This window comes from Apteryx mantelli, chromosome 6 (genome assembly GCF_036417845.1).
Source record: "Apteryx mantelli isolate bAptMan1 chromosome 6, bAptMan1.hap1, whole genome shotgun sequence".
Classification (NCBI taxonomy): domain Eukaryota; kingdom Metazoa; phylum Chordata; class Aves; order Apterygiformes; family Apterygidae; genus Apteryx; species Apteryx mantelli.
In genome coordinates this window covers 13,574,722-13,596,522 of record NC_089983.1, presented here as the reverse complement: position 1 = coordinate 13,596,522, position 21,801 = coordinate 13,574,722, and the positions used below count along the sequence as shown (strand labels likewise).

The following is a 21,801-nucleotide window of genomic DNA, read 5'->3' as shown; positions in this document are numbered from 1 at the left end:
AAGTATATCCATTTTACTCCTTGAAAAGCATCATCACCTGCTTCCGAGTCACTGACAGCTCTGAAGCAAATAATGTTGAATACTTGTGGTCTAGAGTTCTAACAAACAAAGCTTGAGATGAAACAACAATTAGTGTCCGTAACAAGTGTAGTGAACAGGGTGGTCATCCTTTAAGCACCTAACACCAGAGGCCAGCGACACAGACAGACAAATATCATCTCTTCATAAGGAACACGAACCACAGACCTCAGACAAGATGACAAAATATCTTTAACTGCAGTTACTGTGTGCTCCCTCTATACAACTACCATGCGAGAATCACCCTTAGAACACGGTTTCCTAACAGTTGGCTTTACAAGTGAGAAGAGTTTAAGAAGTTCCCACCCTACTCCTCCCACTCATTAGCATTCCCCCTACACTGGTGAAGTGACACAGATGAAGGACAGGTTATTTTTAGCCCAGACTATTTCTATGATTTATTAACCAGAAATGAGGAAGGTTACCTGTCTATTCAGCCCTGGAATGGGTACACAATACTGCATCCTATTCTGATCCCAACTATTTCTGACTCTTCAAAAACCTCCTTTAGTGTTGACAGAGAGTCCAAAACAACAACATACAGTATTGGGAAAATATGCTGTAGAATGAGAGACTCAAGGAGTTCCATACATTTCTATAAATTTAAAAGGTGATTTTACTTGCACATAAAATAAACAGAAACTGTTTTATCTACACAATTTGATATATATTTAAAAAAAAAAAAAAAGAAGAAGTCTTGTTCACATAGGAGCAAAGTCATACTAAGAGTTGATGCCCAGAAAGCTACACAAGGCCAGGCCAAACTCAAAATGAGGTACATTCAGGTTGCTATTAGGGTAACTTGCTGTGGGTTGCAGAACATTCTGCATCACTAGAAAACTTTTAAACCCACACTGAGTATTTTTCCATAATAGATATGGCTCTCGCTAAAATGTAGCTATTGGACTCAAAGAATTACTTTAGAAAAGTCCTCCAGCCTGTATATTTAGAATACCAACGCAGTCTTACCATCTACCAATGTACAAAAAACAACTATTCACCAGAATAAAACACAGCACAGGGTACACATGTTCTAGGACTTTAACAAATAAATATTACACAGTCCCAGCTATTTCTTTTGAACCTATGTCTACAACCTAGCGTACGAATAAGACTTCTATAGTGTAGATCATAAATGGAATTATCACCTTTGGTTTGTAATACAAAACTTCGATGTCAAAAATTTTCCTTCTAGGGGAAAAAAACCCAAACAGCAAAAAACAAGGTTTTGTCACTCTTTTGGCGAATATTTAAATCAAAGCATCTTTTTGGACATGATTTTGATGAGCTATTCTTTACTTTAAACCATAAATTAGGTAAAAGAAAAAAGGTCAGAAAAGTGAGTCAGAGAATCTCTCTGAATGCTTGCAGATCTGGTCTCTGCTGTACACCTAAGCATACTTTTATCATCCACACATTTTCATCATGCCTCCAAGAAAGGCTACTTCCCTATTCCCGCTTTTCTGACAATCATGTAAAAATATGATACAAATGAAGAAAGATTTACTAATCTACTTTCTCTTTAAAAGGAAGTCCCTGAAGAACAGAGTTGGCCTATCTTCCCTTCTCTCCCCAGTAATTCTCACTGAAAAAAGGTCTTTTTAAGGTTTACAGAGACATCTGCATTTTTAACAGAATAATTTCAGAGAAAAAAATTGAGGGAAGGAAGGCGGAAGGAGAAGATAATATATAACTTTACAAAACTTCAGACTGTGGCAACAACAACAGTCAACTTCTATCCAATAGTTTAGCGGTTAAAATCTTTGACCAAGACGTGAGAATTGGACATGGATCTCCCACTTCTGACCAAAGAGATTTGAACTTGCATCCCCCACCTCTTAGAAAATACTGTCTTAATCATTAGGCTGCAGAAAAATCTAAGGTTAGAGCATTGTTGATCTCTTTGGTGATACTACTGGGTATCCTGACACTTGTGATGTTTTTCAAAAAGGATCTTAAAATAGTTGTTGAGGTTTACAAAACTTATTACTTTCTAGGCCTCACCTTGCTGATTTACTCTTCTTTACAGCGGCAACGACTGACATTTTGACAGCTTTACCTTACTTGGCAGCAGTAGTGAAAGCAGTAACTTTTAAATAACATGTCAATTGGTCTGATTTTTTTCCCCGTTATCGCTCAAGGCAAAAAGGAAAAAGAATCCCCTTTTTTCTTTTTTTTTAAATTACAAATGTCAAACACTTTCCTGAATCAAAGAAACTATCTTGTACTTCATTATGAATCTTGTTTATAAGCATGGAATAGCCAAGAAAAATAATGAGATAGTTTTGTCTATATGCTTTGCTGCATTCAATTTTAAGTTAGTAAAACTGAACTCTGAGTGACAAGTTCTGATCTCTCCCTCTATTCCTCTAAAGAAAGGATGCAATTTTACAGTCTGACAGTGTATGTATTTCAGACAGAAAAGTTTTATTGCATAACTCTATAGTTTATGGACATATCAAACTACACATACTATATCAAAATGTTTCAGACATATTTTGAATATTTAAGTGCTATAGAAAATGCTAGATATCATCAAGCATTATTAACTATTATGGCCTGTACTGTCTTACAGTAAAATGGTAGTAACTGCTGATATATAAAATACTTGAGCCAAAAAAAGCTGATGAGGCATGGTGCTGTACATCAACCTACAAATTCTGATCAAAAGGAAGATTACCAGTGAATTGATATACTTACCATTTTATGGTCATTGACTATCATGAGCTCCAGATATTTCATCTCTTCAAAGATACCACGAGATGCCTGATGGATTTAAGGCATATTTTGAGAAATCAGGAAGCTGTAGTAATTTTCAAAAATAACTGCAGTTGATTTAACAGGATTATAATCCTATTAAATATTTTGTAGGGTGTAAACCTGTCAAAACTGGGTCAGCTCTTCAACTAGGGTAAATCATCATAACTCCACTAACTTTGTGAGTTATGATAATTGACACTGGCTAAGAATCTGAGTCACATCATTTGGAATAAATTTAGAGTCAATTCTTTTGGTTTGGCACAGAAGAAGTCATTGTTTCTCTTATTTTCACAAAGGAGAAAAATCTCAAACACTAAAAGCTCTTGGTTTACTGTACTATTCATCACAGACTTAAGGAGGAAGTTAATAAAAATAGATGGGCCTCAAAAAATATACTGTGTATTGTACAACTCAGTGCAGAAATATAAACAAATCTTAAACTCATGCATTCCACTAGCTCTGACACATATGCATGCGCAAATCATGTGACCTGTCCACTTCCATTCTCTGAATAACCCAATTCTGAATGACCTCATTTGGAGTTTTTCTCTGATCATGTTACATAATGAGCCAAATGAAAATAAAGTCAGATGGTAGCAAGACTTCATCCAGAACTATTCTCTGTCCATAAGCAGACTCAAAACATAAAATTCACCATTTTCTAAACTCATTTTCACTATTAAACTTCTGTTATTTGGTATACAGTATTGCTGTCACCGTTTTCTCAAAATATTCAAATTTTAAAGGACAATCTTATTGTTTTGAAAATTGTACTGTGTGACATTTTAATGCATCAAAAGATATTTGTTTGCCAAAGCCTATGTTCACGCAAAACTAAAGAATGAGAAAATGAATGCCTTTTTTTTTTTTTTTTTTTTTTAAATATAAGTGGTCACACTTCTACTCACTGCTCTCTTTCTCCTCTTTCTCCTCAGCCACTGTAATTCAGACAGGAAGGGCCATTCAGAACTAGATTCAGTTTCTGTAGAAAATAGAATTTAAGAATTTCATGATATTCATTTAAACTATTGGTGTATGCTATCCAAATCAAAAGCAGATTGAGATCACCAAAACTAGAATAACCTTTGATATTTAACAGTTCATTCTTTAAAATCCACAAAACAAAGTATCTCAACTCAAGTAATTTATCAAAACTCAAGTAATTTAGAAATCTAAAGTTAGAATTAAAGTATGCATGGCAAGGTAAAAAGACTATAACCTGAGCTTAGAATAGATGTTCTCTTTCATCTCTTGCCCTCAACAGCATTAATATCACTGATTAAATTAAAAGATTTGAAGAAGAAAGCTAAATACAAGCACTGATGGATGGAAATTTTTCGGCTGCTTTTCAACAGCTCTGAATTCCATTGTAGTAATTGGAAAAAAAAAAAGTCAGTTTACTATCTCTAAGTTTTTCTAAATAATCAGCAATTGAATATAGGCTATGTTAGCCTAATATTCAAATTGTTCAAGTCATACGTACAATTATTTCCAGTATGGAAAAATTCAGAACATCAGCAAAAACATACCAGGATCTTGCAACTGTTTAGAGGCTTGTGTTCCGTAAGTTCTCTGGATGCTATGCGGCCTGCTTTTACTTTCCTGGCAAGAAAAATATGTGACATTTTCTTCTTATTAATAATGTCAAGGTAAAGTGAGGCACTTCTTCACTCTTTATCATATTTAATATTTTTCCATAAAATGCAATCAACTATAGTACCAATCTGACACAGTACCAATTTAAAGCAATCTGTCTGCAATCCTGAGCAAATCATGGAGCCTCTATGCTTCAGCCCATTCTCTGGCCTACAAAACTGAAATATAACAGATGTCTTTGAGATTACTTGAAAAAATTCCTTTAAAATCCTTAATGTTACAGAATACAAAACATTTTTTCCAATAAATCAAAGACTATGTACCTAGACAAAATCTTCCTCTGCCAGATGAAAAGCAAGCATACGGTTAATACATATCACAGAAATGTAGCTTCCTAATTGCAGCAAAATGCAAGAAACTAAGCAATATCTTCTGTTTTAGCCTGGTTTAAATGTTGAATACTCCAATAAAAAGGAGAACACTTTTAATGCATGTTTTCTTTAGAAGCCTCATATGCCCCAAATTACCACATTTTGGTATCTGCTCTAGAATACACCTATCTTTTCTTTCTTAAAACCTCTTCTGCAGAGCTAGGCCAAAGAAGCAATTCTTTTCAAAGCGTAGGACACTATTGTTCTCCAAATCCTGTGAGAAATATTTAATGCACTGAAGGAAAATACTGCACATATTTCCTGGGTTTCTGTGAACAGAATTTATTTTATATAGCATCTACCATATTTAAGGTTAATCAAGCTGACTAAACCACATACTGAAATTGATATTAGCTGTGGCCAAGATTTATCTCACATAGTACAATCAAAGATAAGCCTCTGAGAGCTCTCTGTAGCTATATTATTTTGATCTTCAGCAGTTCTGAGAAAAACATTCATCTAATCTGTCCTCCTATGGTTCAAATTTCCGCTTGAGCCCTCATCAGACTTCACAGATGGCATCTCATTTTTATAACTGGCATTGTACTTACAGGACAGTTTATAGAACCTGGGGTATTCTTGGCTCTACTTTCAGTTTTACTGAAATAATACATTGAGAGAGATCCTATTTTCCTTGAAGAGAGCCTCCTAATTTTCTGTCCACTCATGCAAGAAAACACAATTTTGTGAAATTGTCCTCTGCCTGCTATATGAATACTGTTGTATAAAATAACATTTCGATGTGCTACATCAAAATGCAATATATAGCTTACCACATGGCACATAATATTGTTTCTGAGGACATTGAGAAACATCAGTCTTTTCAAGGTATAATACTTTCCAAAGTGTCATTTCCATAGTTTCATTTCCAGACCAAGAATTGACCATCCAAATGATACTGATCCCTCTGAATGTTAATCTCGTCTACTTTAAAAGTGTCAAGAGTCAAAGATTTTGTAGATCTTTCTCTGGACTCTAAGTTCAGCTTTACAGTGACTGAAACATAACAGTTCTACAACATTATGTTATTTATCATACACTGGCAAGTACTGGAGAGACAAGCTTGAGAGCTATGATACAGTATCTATAATACATCCTACAGACCAAATAGGATACTGTATAAACATTAAGAATTCCCAGTCTCAATGCTGCAAAATCATTTTCTTGAAAATCGTTCAAATCCTTGAACCATTCAAGAGGTTGAAACACACCTGGTTTTACGTACTATCTATGAAATGTAGTCAGTTCTATTAACAGTCAAAATTTTAGGAATAGCTGTAAAATTATAATACACTTAAGATGAAGTACCAAAATAATTACAGTTAACAAGACATTTGCATAAAACAGTCCCAAATGCTGATCAAGCATATTCATGTGATTGGATCAGAATAATTTAAGCTATATGGTGAGCATAAACTTTAGACCTACAAGCTGTATGATACCCAGGTATAATTATCTACTTCATTAAGCTCCTTGTGGAAACATGGTAGATCAAAGAGCAATTTCACCCAACTTCAAAATTGGATCCAGCTTTTTTGAGAAAGAGATGGATCAGATGACTTCCAGAAGTCCCTTCTATGAATTTATAAATCCTTGAGTTTAAGTAACAGATCAAATTTATATACGCTTTTTGCCAGTCCGTAACCATTTGCTATGGAAACAATCTTACAATCAAACATCTAAAAGATCAACAATGACGGGAAAAGGAATGATTAAAAAAAGCAGAGAAAAATCTTAAATAATTCATATTTGCACAGTTCTTGCCTTAAATAAATGCCAACTAGGTATTTTAAAAGAATATGTTTTTCATATGAATGCATGACAGAGATGACTCATTTATCGATTTATTCTAATACTTTTATTTGCTATTCCTTGTGCAATCTCTTTCTCAAACCAAGAAAAATACAGATTGAAATAAACTTACTGCACTGTGGGTCAAATTCATTGGTTCTATCAAGTACAAGTAAGTACTATCTTCAAACATGCCACTAAAACATGGAGAAACAGAAAACAGAGATTTAGGATTATCACAGGAATTTATTTGACTCCAGTATATGACTTTTGGTGAGATGAAACCAAACTTAGGGCTGAAAAACTGATCAATACTAAAATAAATCCTATACATAATTGCTACTAATAAATGTGGCTAAAACGCAAAATTAATTTTATGATAGACCAGGTACTTTGTAATGGACTAACATTGTATGTTAATAGGAACGTAATGGTAAAACACCAAAGAGAGTAAAGATTTGACCCTGGAGACAGGCAGTCCTGAGACAGAAATTAGCATGCAGAATATAATCATCAGCTGAGTTATACTTAACAGTAACTAATCCTAGTAAGGACTATTTCTTACATTCTTTCCTTACATGACCTAACAAAAAGATCAGTTTTTCAACAGGCTGATATAATCATACATGAACACTGAGTATACAAAGTGCTGAAGTACAATTCTTGTTTATACTCTGCCATAGTCAATCATCTTGGTGAAATATTTATTGGTACTTACCATATTCAAAGGCTTCATGAGACAGTATCAAAAATCTTAATCCTGATGATACTAAAAAGTGGGTTAGCAGTTTGGTATAGCTGGTACTGGTATTTCAAAACACCAAAATCTTTGGGCATGTAGAATTTCAGTCCATCACACATTAAGAGATAACACCCAAGAGTAGTCATCAGCTAATAGTCTTGTTTGAACAATGAGAAAGCACACTTACTGAAGCCCATTACAAGTTGAAAGAGCAGCTTTAGAATCCTTGATACCTCTGATATTTCCATGATAGTAACAATGCTCTCCACCCTAATAATGTTAAAAACAAACAAACAAAACAAAACACACAAGCACAGAATTACTGTGATTTCATGTATGTTGCTTAAAACCAAGGGGAAAAATACCTAACATCTTGTATCAGATAAAGTTTCAGAGAAAGGAGTGACTGCTAAATTAAATGCTCAGAATACACCTAACAGAGTGACAAGACTGGGATCCTCACAAAACAGAGTTGCGGTGGCTTTCTTTTTAAAGTATAGACCATTATATGAAAATGGCCCTCTCTGGCTAATGACTTCAGCACCACCCAGGTTTCACAACTCCTGAATAATTTCCCAGATCACTGACTGGTATCTACCTGCCTCCTAAAAACATGCTCTATCTCCAAAGCTACTGGCTATTCTGTGTTGGAGCACTCTCTGTCAATCGTGCTGAAGCTGTTCCATTCTGTAGAAAATACAAAGATTCACAGAGTCAGAAAGAGGGAGCATGACTCTATACCACAGAGGCTAGTAAGCTCTTCTAGGAAGAAGTCCTGACAGCAGACTACAATACATAAATTATTCAGATGAGAAATTCAGAAATAATTGCATTATCAAGCCACCATCTGCTCACATACAAGAACTCCTAGTGTCAAAATAGTTTCATGAGGACCTTTTTAAAATTTCTGATTTTTTGGACATTTTAGAGTTTCACAGTGTGTCATTTTTCTCTAAATGTTCTGGTTGTCTTCTTCGTACTAAATCTGTACTATTTAATTTCTCCACATAGTGGAAGTTGGGTTCTACTGCATTGAAGTTTTTTATTACTTTGATTGTAAACAGCTAAGTATGTACAAAAAAGTAAAGTCTTTAGCATATCTTAATGATTACATACTATAGGCAGCCACATAGCAGATTATTAAACTCTTTATTTCTGTCCCAATACAGAAATTAATTCTATCCTTACTGCTGGATAGAAGAATTACTAATCCTTAAAATCCTATAAACAACTGAGGAATAAATTGATTAGACTGTTAGAGACTTACAGAACTACTTATTGTGAATAAGGGCAGAATAAACAACTGGCTTCACATGAATGATTCAATCAAGTAAGCAAGTAGAGTATATTTATTTTCTGTCAACAGAAACAAAGCATCAGGAGCAACATTAACAGACTGTTCAGGCTATGTATGTTTAGAAAAAAAACCACCACACAACACTAAAGCCTTCTAAAACATATTTTAAGAAAAAGGACTAGTGAATGTAGAAGCTTTTAAATACCAGAAATTCTGCTGCTACAGGTCAGTGAAGCTAAGATGAGGAAAACAATGATTTACCTCATTTAAGAAGTTAGTCTTTAATGTCTGTCAACAACAATCCCAGCTAAACTAAAGATTAAAGTTCTCAAAAATTTCATTAAAAACCTTTTAGTACAGTTGCATCTCTCACATGTTGTCTGAAAACATACTGCTTATCATCAAAATATTCTTAATTCTGGCAAATGTCACGTGTCATCTGAATTCCAACAACCGTATTAGACTCATAGCTTCTGCAATTATGCTAACTCAAGGAATTACCAAAGATGTAAAAGACCTTTGTTTAACTAAGCACAATATTATTTCCATTTTGCATCTCATTTAATGAGCTATTCAGATTCTGAATGAAATTTCTAATAGACTCTATTGTGCACAATTAAATCCATATATTACAGAAAAAGCAATTGCTACATATTTACTTTTCCATCAGTGAGAATGAATAAACAATGCTTTATAACAATCAAATTGTGATCATCTTTCTCACACAAGTAGTTTTCTGAAAACTAAAGATATTCATGTGAGTGAGAAAATACTGTTTGTTCTTCAGTGTTTTCACTCTTATAGTACACTATGGCTTCCTAGAAAATGCAGTCTCACTTCTTTATATCATCAGGAAACAAAACTATCTATTATTTAACTAAGTCTAAAAAGGATTATAAGATATTGTAAAAGCTTAGGATACAGTCCTTACTTGATCTACAGAAATTGTGTGTATATTTTCTGAACTTACAATGAAGCCTTCTGTGGATTAATGTGACCTCAGGAGCTCCATTACTGTTTCTAAATCAATCGATTCAGAAAGCATCCCCTAGGAAGTTTGGATCAAGTTACTGCAGCATGCAAAGGTAGCCCATTTGCTGAGTCTAAAATTCTAATAAAATTTTCCAGTCAGATTCATGATTCAGCAACTGCAGTGCTCAATGTTTGTGCTGCAGCTGACAATTGCATGAGCTTGTCTAAATGCCAGAAGGAACTGTTTTCTTGCTTCATTTAGCATTTTTGCTCATTCTCCAGAGTATTAAGTCTTATTGAAATGAAACAATTTCCTTAATATGGTGCATGAAGCAATTTCTTTTTTTAATGGAAGAAAACAAAACAGTATATTGTAATAATTACACTGCAATATAATTGTCTAACTTCACCCTAATCTGTGAGATATCATTCTGTCTGAGATTTTCTACAACAAGGTCAAAACAATCAATTAGACATCTAATACTTGGATAAGCAACAGTCTCATCTTGATCTGAAGGCATAAGTGCAACTTGAATGTTTGCTTTCCTCCACTCTACATAAAGTGATGTATTTCACTTTTAAAAAGCTCACAACAAATAGTCTAGTATTTGTACCAAATTTTGGGGAAAAAAAAAAAAAAAAAAAAGCTTTCATGGAAATGTGTTCTATAACCTTCCTATGAGCCTACCAAGCTTCACTTTGGTACAACAGCAAACTAAAAGTTTATTTTGGTTCCCTTAGTCTGTGCTGAAGTATCTTGCACAACTTTATCTCTGTCTTTGGATCACTTGTCTATACCACTGAATTCAATATAGGAGCTAGTTTGACAAGTATAAGTAATTGGGTGTCAAGTAATACACAGGTTTTGTACTAGCTCCAGAGGTGAAGGTTTCACCCAGGCTTTTATCTTCTGTTTCACAACTGTATAATTCTTGCAACGAAAAGTCATGGCAAGTTTGTTTGTTTGTTTGTCTTAAATTTCCATCATCACTTACCCTTGTACTTTGTGCTAAGGGCAAGTAAATAATTAATGAAGATTATACTGATGGTAACCTTTTTGTAAAGGCAACTGGAAAAAAAAAAAAACCTACTCTGGTCTGGCAATGTCTGGATCTTTTTCAGTCCTACCACCCATCACTGCTCTCCAAGCTTTCCTTGTTGCACAATTCTTCATGTATAACTGAGGAATCTTTACAAGATCAGACCACAGTTACCTTATGTGTGTGGACAAAGGTTTCTGGTGTTTTAAAAAGTCTTGTAAAACTTTTTTTTTTAAAAGCGCTGTATTAGCACTGTTCCTTCAGAAAGACAATTCTGCTGTATTTTCAGAGCACAATACCTTAGAAAACTTCCGCTTTCCATCTTCATAGTGAATCTCCACATAATTGGAAGATAACAAATCACTGTCAAGAAAAGGAAATATCAAGATGAGAAAAAAATAAATATTCTTTCTATTTTCATCTCATTTTAGTTAGAATCCTCAAATCATTTTTTCTTTCCTTGTAAATTGGTTAAAAAAAAAAAAAATCAAGCAGCTTGTGTCCAATGGTTTACTGATGCACTATGATGCAGAGCATGTTTCAGACAGGAATTTCATTCTGCAATGTAATTGCCTTTATATTAGCTTTACAGTAAGATTATCAGCCTTTTAAATATGGGGAAAAAAAATTCAATAGCTTTTGTATTTTGTTTGCTGCTGATATAGACAAAATGTATGTTTAGTTTGTTGTTTCCAAATAAGTTTTATATTTGATCTAAAAATGATACAAAATATATGTAAGACTGGATAAATACATACATGATTGTCCTGAAGACAAGAGTAAGTTGTATACTTTTATCTGTACTTCATCCACATCTGCAAAAATTGAACTTTTTCTAAAAACTTTAACATTCTCAAAAAAAAAAAAAAAATCCTTTTTCTTCCTCTCATCTTTTCTTCTCACTCTTAGTTCTTCCCAAACCATTCTGGCAAAACACAACATTTCTGAAGAATAAAAAATCCCCATACTGTAAAAAAAATTTGCAGTCTTAATTTCTTTTTTTAAAACAACATTAGGTAGCCTGTGTATATCCAGGGATAGCTTCAATGCCCCATTCACATTTCGACTCACAATAAAAACTCAGTTATTATCAGAGTTGGAACATACTGGCCTGGGGACAGCAAAACAGTTAAACATCTTTACTGGCACCATGAGGTATGCATTATAAGTATTTTACTTAATATGGTCTAAAATACTCAGCATTTTTCAGGCATCTAAGAACCTTTACCCTTCCAAATAAAAAATTCATGAAAGGGTCTGATTGTAGCACAGATATGAAAAGAAAAATTCTGCTGCTATGAATAAAAAAACATCCTTACGGAAGCCTGGTCTGACAAAATAGTTCTGATGGGAATTCATGACCAAAACCAACTTATAATAATGGGTATCTCAAACTCAAATGAGGCTATTAGCAATCCTTATAACACTTTTACTCCAGGACTATTGGCTCATAAAATCTATTCTTCATGCTGCATTTATCAGGCATTATACTTATCAGAGAAGCTCCTGCAGAACTCAGTTATCAATGGTTCTCCTAGCAGTCATTTTTCATGGCACTGAGGAGACCACAATATGGGCACTCTGTGTACATGCAAAGCCAACAGTAACAGCCATGGATAATCACCAAATTCTCATCATTTGTTTTAACCTTCATTTTGATAGCAATATCTTATAGATTTACTTTTAAAGTGCAGATTTAAAAATAAACTCAATTGTATAAAATCATTTTTAACTTTCTCTATTTGGATCACTGTAAACTATAAATTTTCTGCAAAACAATACAAACACTTCATAAATAGCATAAACTCTTGAGTATAATACAAACATTCACTACATTTAATGTGGCAAGGTTTGAAGCTTCTAAACAGAATTGCCTATACAAAGCACTTAAACTTCTAAGTGTTGATAATGCCCTTTTCTTTATATTTTTCATTGTTATTCTGAATCATTGTTATTCTGAAGCAAAAGGTTGGCTGTCCTCAACTACCTACTAGGATAGTCTAGACAAGACTAGAGACAACTGACAAACTGGAAATTCTCATTAGACATAAGTTAAAAAAAAAAAAAAAAGAGGATGATTAAACACTATAATAGGGGCCCAGAGAATTTGAGAAATCTCTGTGCTCAACTGGAAAGAGCACTGAGCAATCTGAAAGAGCAGGACAAGACAACCTCCAGAAATCCACTCCAACCTTAATTATTCTGTGCTTATAACTGTACGGTTTTGTTCAACCCTTCATTGCAGCCCACTGACAGAATTTACAGTCTCACATTGTTCTAAGTGAAGTTGAACTGACAAACCAGTAATAAATTTGCTTGTCTTGTGAAAGTAATGTTCACAGTGCTGTGCATAAGTTTTTCCTAGCTGAAAGTTAAAGTCTTGAAGCTGTTTGCTTGAACTTGTTGCCTGATACTACTACATGCACAGGTCGTAAGCTTCTCTGTTACAAACTGGCCTCACCTTACATTCACAAAAAGTTAATTTCAATTCAGTACTGGCTCTTGCCTAAAATCAGAACCTTTTCTCCAGTGTCACTGGCTGCTTTATCTTTCCTATTTTAGTACCAAAAAAGTAAGTACTTTTCCCAAAAGACACCTGCAGACCCTGAGATTACTAACACCGCCTGTTTGGATTCACATTTTTACAGACACTTCTATTTGAATCCACTGTTTGGTTTCTTCAAACCAACACCAGCAACAGGACTGATCTACCTATCTCCAAATCTAGCACTCTTTCTCACCTCCTTTTTTGGCCCTCTTCTACTCTCCTTATGAGACTGACCTCAGAACTGCTTTCAGTGCTCTCCAGTGCTTTTTGCACTTTTAGTTGAGCCACTATAACTCAATCATTTCCTTCATTTGACAGCCTACTCCATTCTTTACCTTCTCATTACTTCCAATTGCAAAGGGATTCATCCTTTAGGTAGTTAACACAATAGCCCACATGATAGGGTATCTGACATGACATGCTTGTGATGCAATATTCCTGTATCCCACGAGTATAAAGCAAGGATACAGCAAACACTGGCTTTTTCAGTAGTCTCTACACTGTTCTCACGGCTGATTTACCATCCCTACTGTCCTACGGACCAGCTGGATATGAGGCATATTGATGACTCTACGCTGAGAAAATTCCTTCCAAGGAAAATTAGAGCCTGCTATCCATAATATATTCCCCAAATGTCATGCTGTAACAAAATGCAACTTTAATTTGTGAACCACCCTTTTGCCAAACATAACATAGTATCTACCACCTAGAAGTTGGTGTAGAAAAGCTACTGTAAGGCTATTTATGCTCTTTCACAAACCCATTCATGCAGTCTTGTGTTATCATAAAAAAGGATATTTAACACTAGTTTCTGACCATTAATATGTTCTTAAGCTTGTCATACATAACCATCAATATACTGCGAAGGCATAACATTTGCCACAGGGCAATTATAATTTTGAACACCTAATTGAAAGACATCAGTAGACATCTCCTTAAAATATGCCTCTACCTTGCTTGTGATATGATTTTTGCCAGCCACCTACCACACACTTTGGACCACTTACAGATATTTGCATTTATTTGTAGTTTCTTTCATTTTCTGAAATCCTTATAGTTTAATTGGAGGGGGGAGAGGAGGAATGAGAATATTATATTGATTCAGGCCATATTCATCTCATATCAATTATTCCTAGCTCAAGCATCAGTCTACACCAGCAAACATCCTGAAGAATATCTTACATCCAATTGTCCAGAAATCCCTCAACATATGCTGCAAATCTGCAACAACCATGAGCTTTTTTTTGGGGGGGGGTGGGGGGGTGGGGGGGATGGGACTGCTCCTTTAATAAAGCTGGTTTCAGTCCTGCTCTCAAGATGGACAGTAACATCAGCACAGAGACATCTGTAATATGATATTCTACTAAGTGATTAATATTGAAACATGATACCACAGAACGTAGACTAGAACTAAGAAATTCAGCGAAAACGTTCCATTGCTGCTGCAAAGAAAAAGACAGAATTTGGATAACAGAACTTGTTCTCCCTTTTGCTAAAGCTAGGGCCTAATATCAGGAATAATAAAGGCTGTAAAAATAAGTGTAAAACTGCTATTGCAGATTTTGTCTACCAGAGTTTCTACCTGTTATTAATGCTTTAAATCTGAGAAAAGAAAGGGGAAATTCTTTGGGGAAAAAAAAATGAACACAGCCCAAATAATTTTTAACCATTTTCTCCATCATGAAAGACAGATGCACAGAAGACCTATAATTTCACACACTCCTCTAGCAGATGTAATGGGAACCAGTATGCAGGCTGCATTAAAAAAGTCTGGAATACAGATGATGCTTTACAATGAATGCTTATTTCAAACTGCAACACAAATTCAGACAGGCTGAATGAAAAAAGGTGTAGTCTGCTATGATCTTTTCTACAGTTCCCTCCTTGTATGTCTTGGATAATTTTTTCTGTTGAGCTGCCCTGCATCACTAGCTCTTCTACCCAAATTATATTGAGAGATGGCTTTAGACACAAGCTAAATAAGCAGCAAAGGGATACGGCCTTCCTGGTAGCTGCCTTCTTTGAAGACACAGGACAGCTGTTTGAGCAGCACATCCTTTCCAAACAGCTCGCATCCACCTCCCTGGCACACATTCCACTGCTGCAGCTGCTGCTAGCAGGAGAGCTACAGTGTGACAAGTGGCTTGCCCAAGCTGACATCCAACTAACCTTAGGAAAAAACTTGATTTGGCTAAGTAAAGCCTATGAAATGACTAAAAACTGTCTCATACACAAGTAACCAAGTTATCTTCCAGGAACCTAGCACGTAGCCTGTGACAAATCAGGCTACAATTGAAGCATCTTCCTTGCACATTTCTTAAATTATGTTTATGCTAGCCTACTACCAACGAATGAGTTTTTAAGTATTCTGAGGTGGTTCAAGCTCAGTACCAGTGACTGAACAACCAAGTTCAGAATATTTTTGTGAATTACTTAACAGAAAATACATAAAATGTTTTTGCCCATTTATTTGACAGACATAGTTTAGCAGCATGAAAAGGTACAAAAAAGAAAGTGAGACCTTGCTACAGCATTTTGATGAAAGATCATTAAGAAAAAATCCTCTAATGAAATGACCATCTATAGCCTTGTTTCTATTATATCTGCAAGTTTTGTTGAAACACTATTATGGCCACTTATTATTAAAATAAGTTTTTACTATGGATTTGCAGTAATCTTTAGTTGACTGTTGCCTTTTTGAAGCTGCTCTGACAAGACTGCCTCAAAGGAAGAAATATGTTGCAATTTATTTTTTTTTAATGCAACAAGGATTCACTATTTTTTCTTACACAATCTTCAAGAAGCTTAAAAATCAAAGTGTGATGCTTTGAAACAAGCATCTGTGTTTAAAAAAAATTAAAAGAAACCACTGATGATGCAGACGAAAATGTAAGGGGCAATTTCTCTATAACTATGGAATGAAATTAAGCACCCCCACTCACTACTGCTGTTAATACCATAACGATTCTGCAACAGTAAACAGTACACCCATTTAAAAATCACTGCATGCACTGTCTGGCTCTTGCTCTTTGTGCATTTTTGTTTGGGTTGTCTTTTCAGAAAGAGAAAAGGATGGACTGACAATAGGAATGTAATTCCCTATGTAATCTTTGGGGTATTTTTAAGAGTTCCTCAAATGGGGAAAAGATCTTTGGAAAAGGTTAAGGGAAAGCATGTTGTGAAGTCTTATACCAGAGAAAGCACCAGAGTGTTTTCTGGAATAATTTCCCCCCCTCAGAATCCTTGAGTCAGTTCCAAGTGATTTCAGAAAAGAAATTTCCTCATCATCCTTCCTCTAATTATATCTTCAAACTCTCCTTTTGAGAATGGAGTATACTATATTTTGTTGGCTACTTCAGCAACCATTGTGAAAGCAGGAGCTTGAAGAGTTCTTCAGAATATTGAGAACATTGTCTTTCCTAGTTTCCACCAGACTTCCCTTTATCACAGCACTGAAGACCAAGCTGCTTTAAACAGGTGTTGCTTAAAGGATCTGAAAAAATGAACTGCTCGACAATATTACAAAAGATAAGGACTGTGCTACAGTAAATACCTCAACATAATTTGCTGTGGCAGTACTTGCCTAGAAGAGCAATTGACAAAATAAAGATTTTAAACAGCTGTTCAAGCTCATTCAATACTGCATTTTAATCGATCCCTTTCCTCCATCACTTGCTGGAATAACAGGTAGCTTTGAATTATCAATATGAATCTTATTAACCTGTGATGTAAATTTGAGGGCTACTGTCCCTGCCAGAATGTTCTCATTCAGTGGTAATCATATTTGCCAAAGCTGCCATCATTTAAATCAAGCTTTCTATACACAGGCAAAACTTGAGTTTCTTTTCCTCTTTAGAATTGGCTGGATGCTCAACATGTGCTGTTACTTTGTGTCCACTGAAAACAGTCCTTCCAATTTCACAAACCAAATGTCTTGTTCCAAATTAAACCAACTCTTATTACTGAAATAAAAATCCAAATTAGATGCAGGAGGTTTTTTTTATTATTATTTATTTCTTCTAATACAGGCATTCAAGATCGTGGTTAAAATGGTGGGAGACCCACACCAGAATATCTCCAGGATGAGGAGAACACAGAACATAGCCTTTTTGCTTCACAAACAACTGGTCTGACAAAAGGGCTAACATTTAGAACGTCAGTGCTTGCATTTTAAAAAACAAACAGCGTATCCTTTCAGTTCTTTACAAATTCTTTAAGACAGCTCAATTCACAGGCTCCCAGATCCCATGCAGTAACATACTTCAAGAGCATCAGCATTCATAATAAAGAAAAAAGGTGGCATTTCAAATTAATCTATGCTTGCTTTCCTATACTCTGTTGAAACTGGCTCTGCACTCAGTCAAAGATTTTCAGGATAGTTCTTTTATGTGGCACAACTCTACTCAGGCACTGCACAGCAGGCATAGCTTAATTAGTGCAGAGGAATCCAAAACTTAAGTGCTTGAAAGTCAGACAGAGCAACATAATTTCTGTGGCTAAAATCATAAGCTGTCTCCCATAAAACATTCAGAGAAATAAATACACACTCTTTATTTTATAAACATTTGCCAAAGAGAAGGGGATGAGATGAAGAAAAATAGGAACAAAAAAAAGAAAAAATATTAAAAGACTAATCTGGAACATCCTAGGAGGAATGAAAGAGGCAGGCAACAGGGAGCTGAGAATACTGCTGAGAAACTTTCAAGCTCTTGGTCAGTGGCAGAAGGATTTGTGCCATCTCCTACTGCACTGCTGGAGGAGTGAATGAGTACAGAACAGCAGACAGTGCATATCAGTGAACATATAAATGCACATGTACACATATAAAATACACATTTTTATCACAACCTTAGTGACAAGATGGAAAAGAATAGCTGAAGTTACAAGAGAATTGTACTAAGGACTCAAAATTACAGAAGCAACTATTCAGGGAAGATAGATTAATATTTAAGTATTACAGTACTCACGATTACTGCTTTTCTTTTAATTTATGTCTGAATACAATAACTGAGAAGGAAGTTTTTTCACATCATTAGCTTTTTATAACTGTTGCAAAGACAAAGCAAAATCATCTTCACATTATTATGTCTTGAAAAATATGGAGAGGATTTAGTATCTGTCTCCAAGTCTTTTTGCATGTGGAATGCCCACTGAAGTGAATGATAACTTTGAATAGGTTGCCTCCAGTCCTGGGCCTGCGAATGGCAAACGAGGCAGAAAAGCTCTGTTATCTACAGCTGAGACTCTGAGGACTGCACATACTCACAAGAGTGCACACACATCGTTGTACAATCCTAACACTGAATTCTTTGCATCTTATCTATAGTAGAAGTTTAAAAAAAAAAAAAAGCTAGAGTTAACTTTGCCACAGTAGTATTATCATATTTAATTTATGCAGCTTGTGTATCTTATAGGATCCATTTACTACTGGAAATGTTTGGATTTACATTTAAGAGGAGGTTTTATATATATATATATATATATATATATATATATGAACTTTCCTTCTGGAAAAGTTATTACTAGTTTTCCCATTTCATTTTTAAAAAAAGTGTGAGGAAAAATTAGTAAGAATCAAATAGACTCTCAAATAATACAGTTACTGTTCTACTGCCTTCCAAACTTTGCTAACAAAGTTATCTCCTCCATGGCTATGCTCAAGGGAAATTCACCCCTACGGAAAGGTACAACACAAAAACTAACAACACTTACAAGCTTTAAACTGACGTGTAAGATTGGCTTTAATATACTGGCTATAATGTTGCACTTCACTAAGAGGTAAATTTCATATCTTATCAAGCCAGAAAGGACCATCTTATCTCGCCTTCTAAATGATACTGGGCTTCCCAGAATTCATTCCCACCTCAGATTTGCAGTGGCATCATCTATGCTATTCTGTCCCTGAGAAAAATCAGAAGATGTACAATCAACTATAAACCCAATTTGCACAGATTTACACATAATGAGGTCAGTGGGACTACTTATAATATGTAGTTAAGCATACACCTAACATCTCAGAATCAGGGTCTCTCTCCACAGATATACTTGAACTACATTACACATACTGTATCTCCACTTTCCTAATTCTTAAGTTAAAATGAGTGTCGTCTTCATGCCAGTATAGATGGAATAAGACCACAGGAAAACATTTTGAAAGAGTAAAACAAGAAACATTTTTACAGTTTATAAAACAATGAAGCATATTCTTCCATCGAATCAAATCATAACCAAATTCAAGCTTCTCAAAAAAAAAAAAAAATTATCCAGCAAAAAAAGCAAACAAGAAGCATTACACCTACTAGTACAGCAACTAGTACAAATTCTTTATAAACAAATTATAATACACATGAGAACGGGATTATCTTTTAAGCTATCTTGCAACTGCAGAGCATCAGACTTCTGAACTCATTTTAAATCAGTTAAATCTGAAGGCTACATAATAATAGCAAACTATAGAATTTTAACAGTGTTTAAAATCTGTTTTAGCTTTGCATACTTCAATGTAAGCTAGAGATCATTTATAAAATAGACTAAAGAAATTCTGCTAAAATACTCCACATATAAGTTTTATTTCAGGAGCTGGAAACAGAGACTGCAGATACAGATGTTCTAATCTTACATGATAAAAAGATCTTGAGGGTGCGTCTCAATCATTTGACGCTAGAAGTTTTGAGCCCATACTACAGCCCAGCAAACCTTCCTGAGACTCCAACTGCTCACAAGAATCATCATATTTTAATGTCTCAAATAGTTATGTCATCTCATGGTCAAACTTTTTTTTCACAGTTCATACCAAAAATGCTGGATTTTTGTCAAATAACCTTTTCATTGAAAAGAGAATCCATTTTCCTGAAAATTTTGGTGGATTTCTACAGGAGAGAATAAAAAACTGAAAAAACTAGGCTGCCTGTTTTTCTGTTTTTTTCCTCTACCCCAAAATAACTAAATTTTGAGGGCTGCTTTCATCTTGGCTTTTTTTGGTTTCTGTTTCTATCCTGCTGAGATACTGAATTCCCTATTGCTTGTATTTGCCTCAACCTCTAGAATCCCTGAGGAAGAAGGCTCTAGCACGGCTCTTTGTTAAGACTGGTGCTAAACCATCAGCCAAAAACTGTTGTTTCTGTGCCAAAGACACTGCAGCTAACTACCCTCCTCACTAAAAAAGCAGCAAGTAGATATTTTTAATTCACTGCTTTTGATAACATAGTTTCTCTCTAATTTGTATTAGGTAGTGCAGGGGAACGTAAAAACTGCTAGCTTAAAACATAACTGTTGCGCATAGAAACACTTGTCCTTTAACTGAAGAGTAACAACATAAAAGCCTTTCATGTGGTGGTTAAAGAGAGATCATTAGAGAATAATTTGTTATCAACTCACACTCACGCATGTGTTTATGTATATAATATATAAATGACATAAAAGATGAAAAATTGTTCAGATGTACTATAGATCATTGATTATACAAATGCATTGATTACACAAATGCACTGACAGCACTAAGTTTGAAGACAAAAATACGATTTTTTTTAATTAATGCACATAGTTTAAAGAATTTTTCTTAAAAGTTGGGAGTTAAGACAAGGCTACAGAAATATTACTTGTTGGATATGGAATTTATCCAATTTGGGCAGACGATCATAGCTGAATTTAAAAAATTCTACTTTTCAAATGGGATTAATTTTATCCCCCTAGTATCCAATTATCTTTCATTTTTGTACTAAGAGCATTAGCTAAAAACATTACTTAATTCATTGTAGATGAAAAAAGTATCGCTATTCAAGTTATTTTCATAATCTGCATATCTGCAACTATTATGCCTTAATGTCATTAATAACATCAGGCTGAGAGCCTGAAATTGGTCAAACATTTAAGTGTAACAAAGGGCAAGATGTTTGATACTTCAGAATAGCCCAGAGTTGACCCACCTTGTTAAAGAGTACAAACTTCTAATCTAACCTCTAATTTTTTCCAAGTCTTGTCAGCAAAAACTACCAGCAAGGATCTTTATGATAACAAACTACTATTTGGTTTGTTTTAACACCAAAGGGCATTACCACAAGCCTTAGGCAACAGAGATAGAGCTAATTACCCACTCAAGCGCCATACAAATCTGAAGTTTGAATTGCCTCAGCACACTGGATTCAAAAGATTTGACAGGCTGAATTTTTTAAAGCCGTGTTTGTCCTGCTGCACTAAGGCAAGATAGAAAACAGCAAGTTATTTATTCTAAACTAAAATCATATTCATGTGAAGTCCAGAAACTTTCAGATTACAACCCGCTCTTCTTGCATTGACAGTAGTTAAGATTTTGTAAGTGAATATCCAATTTTATTAAACAGCAGTTGGAATATAAAAAGTAGACAACTGCACAGATTCCAACAATGGTAAACTGAAGACTTAAAACTAAAATGTGTTTCTAGGCAGCAACCATCCTCTGATTTTAGCTTTATACACTTGAATAACTTTCCAAAAAAAGGCAGTGAGACAAAAATACTCTGACAGAACCAGAATACATACATACATACATACACACACACACACACAGT

At 34.8% G+C, this 21,801-nt stretch overlaps 1 protein-coding gene across 3 annotated transcripts in view; it reads right to left on the bottom strand.

The window, feature by feature from the left end:
- The window catches only part of ADAM23 (ADAM metallopeptidase domain 23), an 83,218-nt gene that overhangs the window by 46,995 nt on the left and 14,422 nt on the right, over positions 1 to 21,801 (bottom strand). For all 3 annotated transcript variants that reach the window (XM_067298800.1, XM_067298801.1, XM_067298802.1), the window contains exons 4-9: positions 11,007 to 11,070; positions 7,586 to 7,668; positions 6,790 to 6,853; positions 4,368 to 4,440; positions 3,747 to 3,820; positions 2,779 to 2,844 (exon numbers count right to left, since the gene is read on the bottom strand). In XM_067298800.1, the coding sequence (XP_067154901.1) occupies positions 2,779 to 2,844; positions 3,747 to 3,820; positions 4,368 to 4,440; positions 6,790 to 6,853; positions 7,586 to 7,668; positions 11,007 to 11,070 (424 nt within the window). The remainder of the gene's footprint in view (positions 1 to 2,778; positions 2,845 to 3,746; positions 3,821 to 4,367; positions 4,441 to 6,789; positions 6,854 to 7,585; positions 7,669 to 11,006; positions 11,071 to 21,801) is intronic.